Source organism: Pangasianodon hypophthalmus, chromosome 16 (genome assembly GCF_027358585.1).
Source record: "Pangasianodon hypophthalmus isolate fPanHyp1 chromosome 16, fPanHyp1.pri, whole genome shotgun sequence".
Taxonomy (NCBI): Eukaryota; Metazoa; Chordata; class Actinopteri; order Siluriformes; family Pangasiidae; genus Pangasianodon; species Pangasianodon hypophthalmus.
In genome coordinates this window covers 2372399-2385969 of record NC_069725.1, presented here as the reverse complement: position 1 = coordinate 2385969, position 13571 = coordinate 2372399, and the positions used below count along the sequence as shown (strand labels likewise).

The window sequence follows — 13571 nt, the reverse complement described above, 5'->3', positions numbered from 1 at the left end:
TTTTCACAAATCCTTCAGGTGTACAAGTTTAAAAGTCAGTGGCGTGAAAACCTACCAGTACATATCCTGCATTTGAGGTCAAAGAGGTGAGCTTTGTGTTCTGCTGTTGTGTCCTTCAGCATGCTGCTGATGATTTCTGAGACAGCAGTACTAGGTTTCTTAATTTGGGCCTGTCTGACTTGAGCAAGTGACATCCCCTCCTAGAAAAAAAAAATACAAAAATAATGGGTCTGTACAAATACTGTATATCATATTACTGACCAGGAGTGATCTGTGTAACAGCAGAATGATTTTACTAAGCAGATTAATTAGCGGGCATGGATGAGGTGGATGATTTTCAGAATAAGCAGCACATAGGTATGCAGACAGACTGAGGAAACTGAAAAAAATCCAGTGCAAAGCCATCATATAACTCGCAACACGCATTGCATGTCACCTCCTGGTTAAACATATATAGAGGAAATAAAGACACTAGCCAGACTGAATAATATCTTTTACGCGATACATGGATAGAATACTACATCTCAAAGCCGAGACATTCCCTAACAACTTGCTGGCTTTCTGTTGACGGTGCAAACACAATGCTACATGATCATATATTCATTTTCTGTATTATTGCACTTAAATAAGCTAACTAGCTTGCCATATATTATTTTTTAGGATCATCAATTAGGTTTGCTAAAACCAAAATATAAAATAGCAGCACACTAGAGCTTTTACTAATGAACTGATTATTTGTCCACCACTTCTGACTATTCGCTAACAGATATATTGACTTATAAAACCCGGAAATAAATTCAGACGACTCACCGATGATGACGTGGGCACACTATCTGTTTTGACCACTTTGCTCTCAGACACAGATAGAGGTTGCTCCATGTCTACACAATCAGGAGACGGTTGTTCCTTCAGAGGCACAAAATTAGCTGTACTTTCCTAGCAAGAAAAGATGTACAGCAAGATGTACGTTTACTTTTAGGATACAATCTGGTTGTTGTACCTTTGTAGAAACCACTGTATATATTTACACCCACACCAAGAGAACTGGTGGTACCTGAACAGACAGAAGCTCCTGATCACTCAGTCGGGTTAGTTTGAATGGTGTGATGTGTCCCTTTACAACCTGGTAGAAAAGACCCTGAGAAAATATATTGAGATAAATGAAATATGAGTGGAAGGTTACACAGGTTAAATTATAACGTATTTTATTAAATATGCAAAAAAAAAAAAGTCAATCTGCCAAGCAAGACATGTTGGCTTCTCGTGGTTTCTTTAGCTGGCCCAAAATCTCTACTGTAAATACATGCTCAAATCTTTAATCTTCACGTACAATGACATGATTAAATATAGTCTAAATCTCATTCTTAAAACATGATTTCGTAAAATAGCCATAAAAATCCATATTTACTTCCAACTTTGAACTACGTCTTGAGGCGGGGCTTATGGAGCAGAATGATACCAAATTGCAAAAGCAACACTTTAAAGACAAAACATCTTGTTTGAACAAATACAAGTAGAAAATGGTCGTTTTTTTATTTTCGGCTCTCTGTGAGCTTTTTTCTTTTATGAATTTTTGTGCCAGGAATGCACTTGATAACTTACGTTTTATTGGCGTACATGAGCACGGGGACGGCACACAACTTTACTAAATAACTAAATTAAATGTGGATTGTCATGTTTGTCATTAAACACACCTTGTTCTTGGGGTCTTTCAAGCTCAAGAGGAGAGATCTGTATTTAATCTTGTACTTGTTGTCAGTAGTATAGTACATGTTGAACATCTCTCTCTCAATGTTTACAGCCAGCTTTTCAACTTCGCTCTCAGGGATATCCAAATCATCGCTGTCGCTCAGCCTGACAATAAAGAAGATGGTCTTAGTAAGCATACTGGTCAAACTCACTATCATTAAGTAGCATTCTGATCTATTCAATGTGCTGATTATAAAAGAGGACAGATTTTCCAGTCCTGGTCTATAGAAAAATCCAAACGACTTGCTCTCTCTGACCTTTTCAGCAAGGTGTCGGTGAGAGAGCGCCTGATGTTCTGTCTCATCTGCATGTTAGGATGAGTTTGGAGAGGTCTGGACGGAGGGACAGGAGCAGGAGTGACGGGCAGGACTCGAACCTCTGGGGCTGAGTTTGAGGCCTGGGGTACGTTAGAATCCTCTTGAGACTGGCTTGGCTTCTTTGGGACAGTAAAGATACACTTGTTGGCTTGTGAAGCCTCGTTCAGGAGCTGCCGGGATGCAGATAGACGCGGAGAACCCGGCATGGTTTTCTTGGCTCGGCTTGGAAGAGGATTAGAGCCAGGTTTTTTGAGCGGTGGAGCCGATGGAGCTGGTTTCTCAGTGGCTTTTTCAGCAGCAGGGGCCTCTGATGGAGCTGACGGATTCTGAGTCTCGGTCTGTGTAGTGACTGGTGTTTTATCTGGTTTGCTTTCTGCAGCCTCCTTTTCTGATTTTGTTGACACTAAAACAGAGTAAACAGGATGATAAACAACTACACTTCAACCTGCAGTAGGATGTCCTAGCTTTTAGATGATTGCTTATTGGTAACATTTAGGCTGTACTGTGTTATTAACTATTTGTTTATTTACGGTCAACATATAATCACAAATTCAATGACTCCATACACTCCAAATGAAAAAGGAGACCACATTTTACAGGCATCAGCAAGTTAATGCACAGTATTATGTATACAGAGCCTGATGCAGATTATCGACATATACTATACAACAATAGATATACCGTACGACAATATAAACACATCCTATTTGACATTTTCCAAACAGATCTATTTCCAAGCGAGTAATGTTGACTGACATGAAACAGATCATGCAATTGCAGACAGGACACAAAATACTTTTTTTTCCCCCTCTGAGGTCATTGGACATCTGATCGGACAACTTGACAACAAAAACTACAGAGTCGGTTTGTTTACTGTGACAGTAACAGTATAAGGATCAGTAACTGGTATTAGAAAATAATCAGAACTCTAATACCTGTATAGTAGTGATATTGGAAATGGTGCTGTTCTAGCTAGCCTTGTCTTTAATAATCACAAGAGACAAAATCCTGGGATTTGATCATCTCCATGCAGTGCTTAGCTATAAATTCAGTTAATGATCTAGCATAAATTTCATCATTGTTTTTTGAATTAATAACAGATCTGAAAATATGTGAACTTACAACCTGTGTTTCTACTAAAAAAAAACCCTTTGTGAGTTTTGGTCTCTCAGTATTAACACGCATGCTTTGGGCTTTGAATGAGATTTGAACACTATATGTATGCAGGGCTGTCATTAAAATGCAAAATAACATTAAGCATGCTGTCTATCACATAAATAAAGTCTGTAATCTACTTCTTCTATCAGAAAAATCAAGCCAGTCCTACAGTATACAGAGAAACTAGTGCATAATTTCATAAAAAATGTCTACACTGGACTATTGTAACTCTTTAAAGAAGCTTTAGAACACAATCAGAGCACATTACTACAGTTTTACTCAGCAACAATGGCTTCCTATTATGTTCCACATTGACTACAATTTCCTGCTTATGGCATTTAAAGCTCTGAATGGTTTTAGCTCTGGTGTATCTTGCTGAACTCATGAAGCAGTACAGCCCATCCAAAGCACTTCACTCAGCTGAGGCAGGGCGACTGTTAATCCTGATGATCATCATGTTACTTCAGCCTGTGGAGAATGTTTTCTCTATATTGCCCCTAAAATTTTGTTCCAGAGAACAATAGGAACAATAACTGCACTCAAATCCAGATAAAACTTACTGATTTAAAAAATGACATAATTAGAGCATGAAAGTAAGTCTTGATGTGCAGATGTATGTGTGGATTCAAAATTGTGTTATTGTGCACTTTTTTGGTGTAAATTTCTCTTTACATCAATTAACACCTAAGATAAATTCCCAAGACTGAAATAACGCGATGTTACAACAGAATCAGAGTCCTCTATCTTTTTATTTGGATTGTATCCAAACATGTTTGTAAGAAGCTTTCGATATAAGTATCTTAAATAAATTAAGCAAAAATAAATAAATAAATAAAAAGGTAAAATTGTGTATTTAAGCAGTAATCTAATCAGCCTTGTTTAATGACTGCTGAATCTGAAACTACAATTCAGCTTCACTGTATTTAGTGGTTTGTGTCTCTAATGACTAATTAAAGCACACACCAATTTGTTTAAATTATTGAATTATGTCCCTTATCATCATTTAAGGAGTCAACTCTGTCTACATTAGCGTTGGATATCTGATTGGACAACTTGACAACAAAAGCTATAATCTGCTTGTTTACTGTGACAGTACAAGGATAAGTATCTGGTATTAGCCAATAATCAGACCTCTAATATCTGAATAGTAACAAAATTGGAAATGGCATTTTCCGAGCTATCACTGTCCTTGAAAAACACAAGGAACAAAATCCTGCGAGTTGATCAGCTCCAAGCCACGAGGAGTCAATTCTGTGTATATCGGTCTTGATACCAAATTCTGTGTATATTGGTCTTTGATAACCAAAAATCTCCAATCAATTATGATGCTAAGGTCAGAAATTGATCATGATGAAAGTTAGAGGATGATTAACACACACCAAGCTTGGAAAAGATGAGTTTTAGTGTTTATCTGAACACCTACAAGACGATCAATAGGGTCGGGGGGTGTAATAATTAGGGGTGTAACGATCAGACAATTTGGATCGATGCATTGATTTAAAAGGCAGAGATTGAAATGAATCATGGCAACAATCACGAACTGATTATTGTCAAATATAATCATTTAAAAATTTATCATTATTTTAAAAAAAAAAGAGACAAATGGTGTGTAAAAAATGTCATATTTTTATACTGATATGTTGTTAGGCTAGAAAGGTGATTTCTCTACATCATGATCATTCACGCATTAATGGCGGCCACTTAAATCAAATCGTAACGTATCGTATCACAGTAGATTCAGTGGTATTGTCAAATATTGAATCGTTGCCTTAACAATCTAAATCGCAACAGAGATTCACACCCCTAGTAATGATGATATCTGCTCAGTGGTGGTTCTCCAATGGTCCTTTGGTGGTCCCTTTCTATTAATGATTGGGGTAAAGAAGGCTGGAAGATTGTGTAGAGCAGGTGTTTCCAAACATTTTGGGCAAATGACCCCAAATGGACATTATAAATTTTCTGCAAGTCTTGACCTCCCTACATTTTTTAATTCCATATTTATAATAAAAGACTACAGTAACATTTGAACTTTTTTTTTTTTTTTACCGTAACATAACTGACTAAAACAATCTAATAAGAAAAGTGAACTTATATTTCCTGACAGAGTTGTTCAAACAGTCAGGAGATGTGTTTGAAAAGGCACATTCGTTGTGTGCATGTGCAGAAACAGCAGCGGAAGGCAGCCTTATTCACACATTCACTGCATGTCTTATGTACATCTGGAGGAATAAACGCCACATCTGCTATATTTGGAATGTCAGAGCCAAAACATCCCTGTCCACCAGGTTTCCAATTCACAGTGTAAAATGTTCAGCGATTTTATGCACAGTGGTATGTACACCAACGAGCTCTGGCTCTCTTTAAAACTTTCCGCCGTCGTCATGATTCTGCTCCATGACATGGGTTGGGTCTCCAATTGAAAACTCTTACTAATCGAGAAATTCCAGAAGACTGGTACAAAAGACAGAGCTTTCAGTATGTTTAAAGGCTACAACAGAGTTTTTTCAAATTCAAACAGTTACTGTAATACGAAAGCCGGTTATTGTTACTACTCCATTAGTACGGAGAAATTTGTCTGATTCTGTTGTTGACTTCCTACATTAACTCTTCACTTAAACGTGGCTTGATTGAACGCAACTCCAGGTAACTTTCAAAATGATTTATAAAACGAATGAAAGCGAAGAAGACATTGTGAGTTTCTCTCACAACCCCTAGTGTAGAGCATCACAGTAACCTGTATGGCAGCTGTAGCTGATAAACCAGCCAATGAATGTAGCTCCAAAGTAAGCACAACTATTAAATTAACAACTCAGGGTATCTGAACACACGTCAATGCGTTAAATGCACAAACACTGTAAGTAAAGCCATTATTGGGATCCCTGGGATAACCTGGATGCAGCTGGTTACTACTCTGTAATAAGCTGTAAGATAGGAGCAATGGACTGTTAATAAGGGACAGGATTGGACAGTTGACATCCAGAGCTGCTTAAACATGCTGCACAAACTCTGCACTCAAAAATATAACTCTAACAGATTTCAGTTACTATAATGGAAAAATAATTCTTGTTTAAAATATTAACCTCATGGTCAAATATGTTATTTTTACAAATTAACTGGCACACATGAGCAAAGCAAAAATGTTCGAGGCAGTGCTTAAATTTCTCAAAGTACATCGCAACATGGCACGTCGCCACTACTGGGCTCTGAGACAGAAAAAAAAGCATGCTCTCACAGCATTTTATGCTTAATGAACAGCATTTAAGGTAAATTATTGCAAAAAGAAAGCAGGAACCTGTAATTTGCAAATAAAATCATAGCAAGGAAAGAATGAACATTTAATAATGTGATAATGAAATGAAAGTGCTTTGCAGGAGAACTCTAAAACAGTTATGTTAATGATGCAGGTTTTGTTATTTGCATTTTTCCCCCATTAGATTTAAGTCAATCTTGAAAGCAAGCGCTAAGATTTCCTAAAACAACACAACACAATATAGGCCACTTACACAACAAAATTAGTTCACCAAGGCTTTGAACAAAATTTACCTTCGATATTAAAACCTTCTAAAGCTTTCCATGTTCCTAAAGGAAACTATGAACCTAAAATCTGAGTCTGTATGTGGAAAAAATTTTGTATGGGAAAGAAATATGTATCTGTACCAAAAAAAAAAAAGCTTAATATCTGTACCAAAAAAAAAAAAAAAAAAGTAACTCATGACTTGGAAATGTGAGTGCAAACTGAACTGTTCAGTGTATTTTCAACAAACTGGTGATTTCTTTGGTGCAGCTTCAGATCTTTGAGTTCTTACTAAATAGCTCATACTTTTATATTAGTTACATTGTGAAAGACAGCATGCAGTATTGTCCGATATAAAAATAACTAAATATTTTTCTCCTGTGAGAGACAGAGAGAGAGAGAGAGAGAGAGAGAGAGAGAGAGAGAGAGAGAAACATGCTGAGGTTAAACTGCAAATATTTTATGAGTGACCTTTTAGTAAAAAGATACCAAAGAAAATCAACATTAGCCATAACCTAGCTACAAAGCAAATATTCTGTTGTTATCGTTTAAGCACATGATTAAAGTTCTCTGGTGTTCAGATAGCGATTTCTGCTGATCTTATAGAAAAAAATGGTTTCCTAAACGTTCCTTAGATAATGAAGGGTTTATAGCTTCCTAAGAGGTTCTACCCTGTCCAAAAGGGAATCCCTAAAGTGTACGGCTCTACATTGAACCTTTAAGGATTCCCCTGGAGATTTTAAAGTGTAAAGAGATCCCCTAGAGATTTTAAAGTGATTTTAAAGTGGTGTGAATAATTCAAATATGATAACTAAATAAGCATCCTGTAAAACAAAACACCATCGATATCATGTTACATGTTCCGTAACATTAATAAAGACGCATCAGTAAAAATTGAAAAGGTGTACTCTATCTCTTCCCCAGTCAAGGGAGGAAAATAAACACCACTAGAGGGGAGTAGTGAGCTATCAAAATCAGTGGCACCCAGACCCAGTCCTGGAGTAACTCTACAGCTATGAACTTCGTTAGTTTCCCTGCTCTAAGGAGGAAATGGCAGAACATGCTGTAATACAGACTCCAGAAGCTGGGTTTGAAACCCTGTGAGAAGGACGAAGCCTTGACTGAATAAACAGCACATGGAAAAACTGCTGAACTGAAATAACGACCTATTAGATGTAGATATTCGTCAGCACATCAGCCACGGCTGGGTCTGGAAGCACATATGGAGATAGGTGAAAGTGTAGAAGACCTATTGGAAGCATTACTGTAGAGTGTAAGCTTTAAAAGTCTCAATCTCATTAAAAAAATAATAATTAATAAATAAATAAATAAATAAAATAAATAGTGTTTGGCTGATTCCAGTCTTGCCTTGACGAATGACAATCCTTTGCCTTTTCTTCGTAGCATGTCTCGCCATCGAGTTTTATCCTGCTTTCTCCTGGAATTCATCAGATCTTCTTGGTGCTCATGTGGAGTCCACAACCAGCTGATATCAGTGACGTTTGTGCGCCATTCTCAAACCACTCAGCTTGACGTTTTGAGTCCCAGAATATCCAGAGTAAATCCATTTAAAACTGTGGTGTTGTGCTCAATGAATGAAGAGAGAAGGTAGGTGTACCTAATAAAGCGACAACCCATGAGTTTGGGGTTATTTAAAGTGTTAAACATGAACATAAAATACCGGAATATCCATATTTTTGCGGATCATTTTAAAACGCATTACTTTTGCTCCATTTTGGTCTTTCTTCAGCAATAAAATGACAACCAGAATTTTTTTTTTTGCAGTTCACAAATGCAGGATGAGTTCATTCGTTCACAACTGCTCAATGCTGTTAGCTTAGCTATCTTTGCTTCACATCAAACCAGGCAAACAGTGTGTGAGTAGTGTAAACTTTCTGGCTTGGGTAGCGTGTACAATCTTTATATCTTGCTTGGTATAGGCGTCTGTACTTTTCATTATGGAAACGGTTTTCAAATGTGTCAGTATTAGTGTGAACCTGGCTGTAGAGTACCAAGTTGTCCAAATGTTGTCCAAACTTGAGAAGGCATGAGTAGTAATTTGACCATTTCAGATTTAAAAGCCTTCTATAATAAACTATAATAACTAATAAAGTAGCTTAGTGTGCATGTGTGTTTTAGGCAAGTCATTTTTATGCTAAAACAGGAGTCAACAAAACCCTTTACATGGTTTAGATCTCATTTCAAACCAATATGTGGAGCGAGATCACTTGTCATTTCTCCTTAATAGATATAAAGTAATCAGTGAAGACACTTGGAGGCACCTTAAGCCTTTAAAATGATGCTGTCTCTAACAAAAAAGTAGCCATTATGTAAAAAGCGATCCTCATATAAACAGAAAGCTCTTTAAAAACTCGACATGGAAGCTGAAGGTGTTAAAGATTTACCACCATTCCAATTTCCATACAAGAAAGAAGAGAAAATGGAAGTATGTAGAATTTCAATGTCAAGCTTTGCATGCTCTTTCTGAAATTACTCTCGATATAATAGTTCTCAAGGCCTAAACTTCTCCAGAAGCATTTTTTTATGTGCAAGCCTAAAAATGCCATGGCAGTGAAGGCTAACTGGCTAAGACCCAATTGTAATGCAACGAAAGCAACCTCTTAATGTATCACGTTTCAGGGTTGAGTGACAGCACACAGCTTTGTGGTGTAAACTGATGTAATTTAAAAACTCGAGTGGACTTGGAGGAGGAAGAGCTTCTCTCTATCTCCAGCAGAGGTGTGGAGATGCCTAGACGTCCCCTACATGTTGAGAAGATTCTGGTGAGTCATATCAATGGATATCCCAGTGCGTCAGGTCTATCATGTTCTCTTGATGTGTAGTTTGTGAGTGTGTTGTGGTGGACGGTGGTGATCCGATATAAACGTAAGAGGTTAAAGGGCTGAAGCGAGAGGCTGTCATCAAAGCAAGAACATGAGATTTGTGGAGAGGAGACTGAGGGAAAGTGGAGTTGGTGGTGGGGTGGGGGAGGCTTTTTATGAAGGTGCTTCTTCAGATCACTTCTTGTGGTTATATTTGATTTTTTTTTTTTTTAACTGATTTACCATATAATAATTGATTGCAATTTACATTGGTTTACTGATGGAATGTTGATTTGGGCATGAAGGCATCATAGATAGAGAATTTCCTGGGCAAAAAAGTTGCAAAATGCATAATATTGGTTATGATATTAGTCATAAATGATAATTATTTTCTATTAGAACCCAATTATCAGAGTCTGAATACTACAGTGTGTTAAGAAGTGAATGATTCAGAATGTTTCACCGTTGACGAAGGTACTATATTGTGCATTTCAGGCTACAAATGCTCATCTCTGGGATGGTACGTGTAGGAATGCGTCTTTTATACCTTTAGTATCTGTCTTTTATTAGTAAGCCTAATGGTTTCTGAGAGTTTATGAGAAAAGGATTATTAACATTAAAATATTTCCCAGATCCGCCTGGTGGTGTTCATGTGGTGCTTTGATTTTTGCCCCAGGACCCTGCACACTGGTACTGAAGCGTATTTGTTACTTCATACCATGTGGTTGTTTTTTTTTGTCGAAGTTTAACTGAGACAAAATACAGTGGATGATGTTTACTGACTGGTACCTAGCAGCAAGTATGTTAGAAAACAGCTTAAAAGATGTTCCAGAGCAGCTTGGATCCATCAATACAGGGGTAAAATAGCACGAGACAGGTTCAATGCATTATATTAATATATACTACCAGTTAAAAGTTTTTACACCCCTGCTCCTAGAAGTTCTACAATTATAATCTTCTTATATTTTAGAAGAATAATTAAGACATTAATACTATGAAATAACACACATGGAATCATATAGTGACAGAGAATTGTGTTAAACAAATAACTAGTTTATATTTTAATTATTAAACCGTATTCCTGATAAAGCTTTGCACACTCTCGGCATCTTCTCAACCAGCTTCATGAGGAGCTTCACCCTGGAAGCTTTTCTTAACCTTCCCAAATAAACCGAGCTCCTCGTTGTTTCTCTTAAGTTCTATATGAAAACTGCTTGTTTGGGGAAACAATTAAGTTTGAAGTAAAATCTACTTTTTTTGTTTGTTTGTTTGAGAACTAAGTTTACCCAAGGTGTTAACTTCACAATTTACATTAGTTTTAGAGACAAAATTCAACCACAAGATTTAATCAAACTGTTTTTTAAAGTAACTTCTTTAAAACTTTTGACTGGTAGTTTATATAGTTAAGAATATCAAGACGTAGTCTGTAAATGTTCTGAACTGATTATTTGCGCTTGAATATAATCACTGACTGTTTGGACACATTTATTCCTTTTCAGTCATCAAAGCAGCAGTCCAAACCTATCATTTCTGCTGTCACTACCAATTACATAAGCCTCACTTTTGATCAGCAGGTGTCAGCTCATCACATCGCATTTGTAGCTTCACTCACTTATGCTGATGGTCAGTTATGTAGTCGATGATGATATAATATCAATACATTTACCACAACTATAATGATAAGCTGTTCAGAGAAATCACAACTATTGCAATCTTATATCATTTATTATTATTATTATTATTATTTTTTTTGTTATAAAAGTTACAGACTGATTAGAAGCAGCTCATACTGCTCAGGACTATAAGCAGAGCTTACTATATTGTTTATTGTAAAGTCTATTGTCTGTATTTACTGACTTTGCCCTGCCTGTCACTGTGTTACTTATCTTCTAATCCAACATAGCTCCATATTATGTGTATCACCGTGACTCTGAGGGAACTGCACTATATGGCCAAAAGTATGTGGACACCCGACCGTTACACTCATATGTGCTTGTTGAACATCTCATTCCAGATTTATTCCCCTCTTTGCTGTTATAATAAGCTCCACTCTTCTGGGAAGGCTTTCCACTAGATTTTGGAGCGTGGCTATGGGGATTTGTGATCATTCAGCAACTTTGTGAATGAGATTGAGACACAAATTTGTGTCCAACTTTGTGACAACAGTTTGGGGAAGAACTGCATATGGGTGTGATGGTCAGCTGTCCACATACTTTTGGCCATATAGTGTATATTTCATTCCTGACTTTACATCTGTCGGCGATGAAACGAAATGACAAGAATCTTTAAAAAGGTAAAATATTCATTTTTACAGATTTCGTGTTTTGGATTTTTCCTCCTTTTCTGTGTTTATTTATTTTTGTAGATAAAATATCACCGAGCTCTTTTTTTTTTTTAAATTCATGTACTGACACATCATGTGTATGTAATGTATACAAGTGTAATTTTATGTAATGATATGTCATTTTTTTGGTTTTTATAGCGGTATCTTTGTAATAGTTTAGGCCTTTTCAGGCTTCATATGTCATTTCCTGCAAACAATGTTGTTTCTAAGTCCTTTTTTTAACCCTTGTATCATGTATGTATAAAAAATGTCAAAGATTGCCAATGGACAGCATCTGGTTTTCTCACCACTGCATGATACTCAGTCTAAAACCAAACTCCTCACTGGTGTTTCTACAATGATTCACAGTGCTGTTTGTGCCAGAGGATCCCTCACAACCTTCAAAATACACCTGAAGGCTTGGCTCGTCTGAGAGTACTTGAACTTGATGCACTTCTAGGTGTTCTGTTTTGCCATGAGCATCCATCCTGGGAGTGTTCCACTTGGTTATTCATATTGCTCTAGTGTCATTAGTGTGCATTATTACACTGTTCAAAGGTTCTTAGCTTCCTAAAAAGCTTACAAATGGATAGGAAAACACTGTTGTAGTGTTTACATGGAATCTTCAAGGTTTTATGCCAAGAGGGATAACCAAAGACCCTGCATGGGTTCTCAATTTTGTGTACTTTTATATGGGTGGCACAGTGGCACAGCAGAGAGTGTTGCTGCCTCGTAGCTTCAGTGTCCTTGGTTCGATCCTGACCTCAAGTAAATGTTTTCTCTCAGAACCATGCTCCTAGGTGGACTGGCTAATTTAATTTGCCCCTACGCATGAATGAGTGTGTGAATGTGTGGTGCCCTGTGATGGACTCCTGCACAGGAAGTGTCCATGGTGTATTCCTGTCTCACATTCAGTGATCCCAGGATAAGCTCTGGATGCACTGCAAACGTGATAAGGATAAAGTGCTCTGAAGTTGAATTGTTAAGCATCAAAACTGTATTGGTTCTTTGAATGCTCTGTAACTAGCACGTGTAGTATTTTTTGTTTGGCTCTTACTTCAATCCTTGTACTGAGTTGTGGTTCTCTGTATCTCCAGGGTGTGTGTGTGTGTGTGTGTTTATGTTCTTTTGTTTTGGGCTAGTGTCTAGAAACATCTGCAACACTTTTGTGTTTCTTTGGTTCAAGTATCAGTCAACATAAATGTAACAAATGTCCCAAAATAGAAAAGATCCAAAACTAAAGATTTGGATTGTTGGTATACGGGTGACATATTTGACCTCTGCACTCTCTTCATGTCCGTGTCAAGTGTCAAGAGTGATTTGAACACTGAGGTCGTGAAAGTGTGACCTTTCCAGGTGCAGCAATACTGATTAAAAGCCGAAGTTAGCTTTTCTGCATCAGAGCAGGATTAGCATCAACCATTTGAGGATGCAAGTCATCAAAAGTCCCTATTTGTTTTGTGGAATGTTTGCAGCCCAGTGGTTCAACTTTGACCCCGATTATAGCCAGAACGGATGATAGGGCAGTGTCTATGCTGGTCGTCCCTACTCTATCCCTACTCTGCAAAAAAGCAAACACAGGAAGCTAGAAAAGAGAAATGATGGACAGCCATTTGAGGCTGAAGTGAAGTTCTTCCATTACGGACAAACTGTGCAGGAGTGTATAAAACAATTCAAAGACCCGAGAC

The 13571-nt window shown here is 37.3% G+C and overlaps 1 protein-coding gene across 2 annotated transcripts in view; it reads right to left on the bottom strand.

The window, feature by feature from the left end:
• si:ch73-181d5.4 (death-inducer obliterator 1) overlaps positions 1 to 13571 on the bottom strand; it is a 32978-nt gene that overhangs the window by 7179 nt on the left and 12228 nt on the right. For both annotated transcript variants that reach the window (XM_026944990.3, XM_026944991.3), the window contains exons 6-10: positions 2007 to 2469; positions 1695 to 1854; positions 1055 to 1138; positions 811 to 936; positions 56 to 200 (exon numbers count right to left, since the gene is read on the bottom strand). In XM_026944990.3, the coding sequence (XP_026800791.3) occupies positions 56 to 200; positions 811 to 936; positions 1055 to 1138; positions 1695 to 1854; positions 2007 to 2469 (978 nt within the window). The remainder of the gene's footprint in view (positions 1 to 55; positions 201 to 810; positions 937 to 1054; positions 1139 to 1694; positions 1855 to 2006; positions 2470 to 13571) is intronic.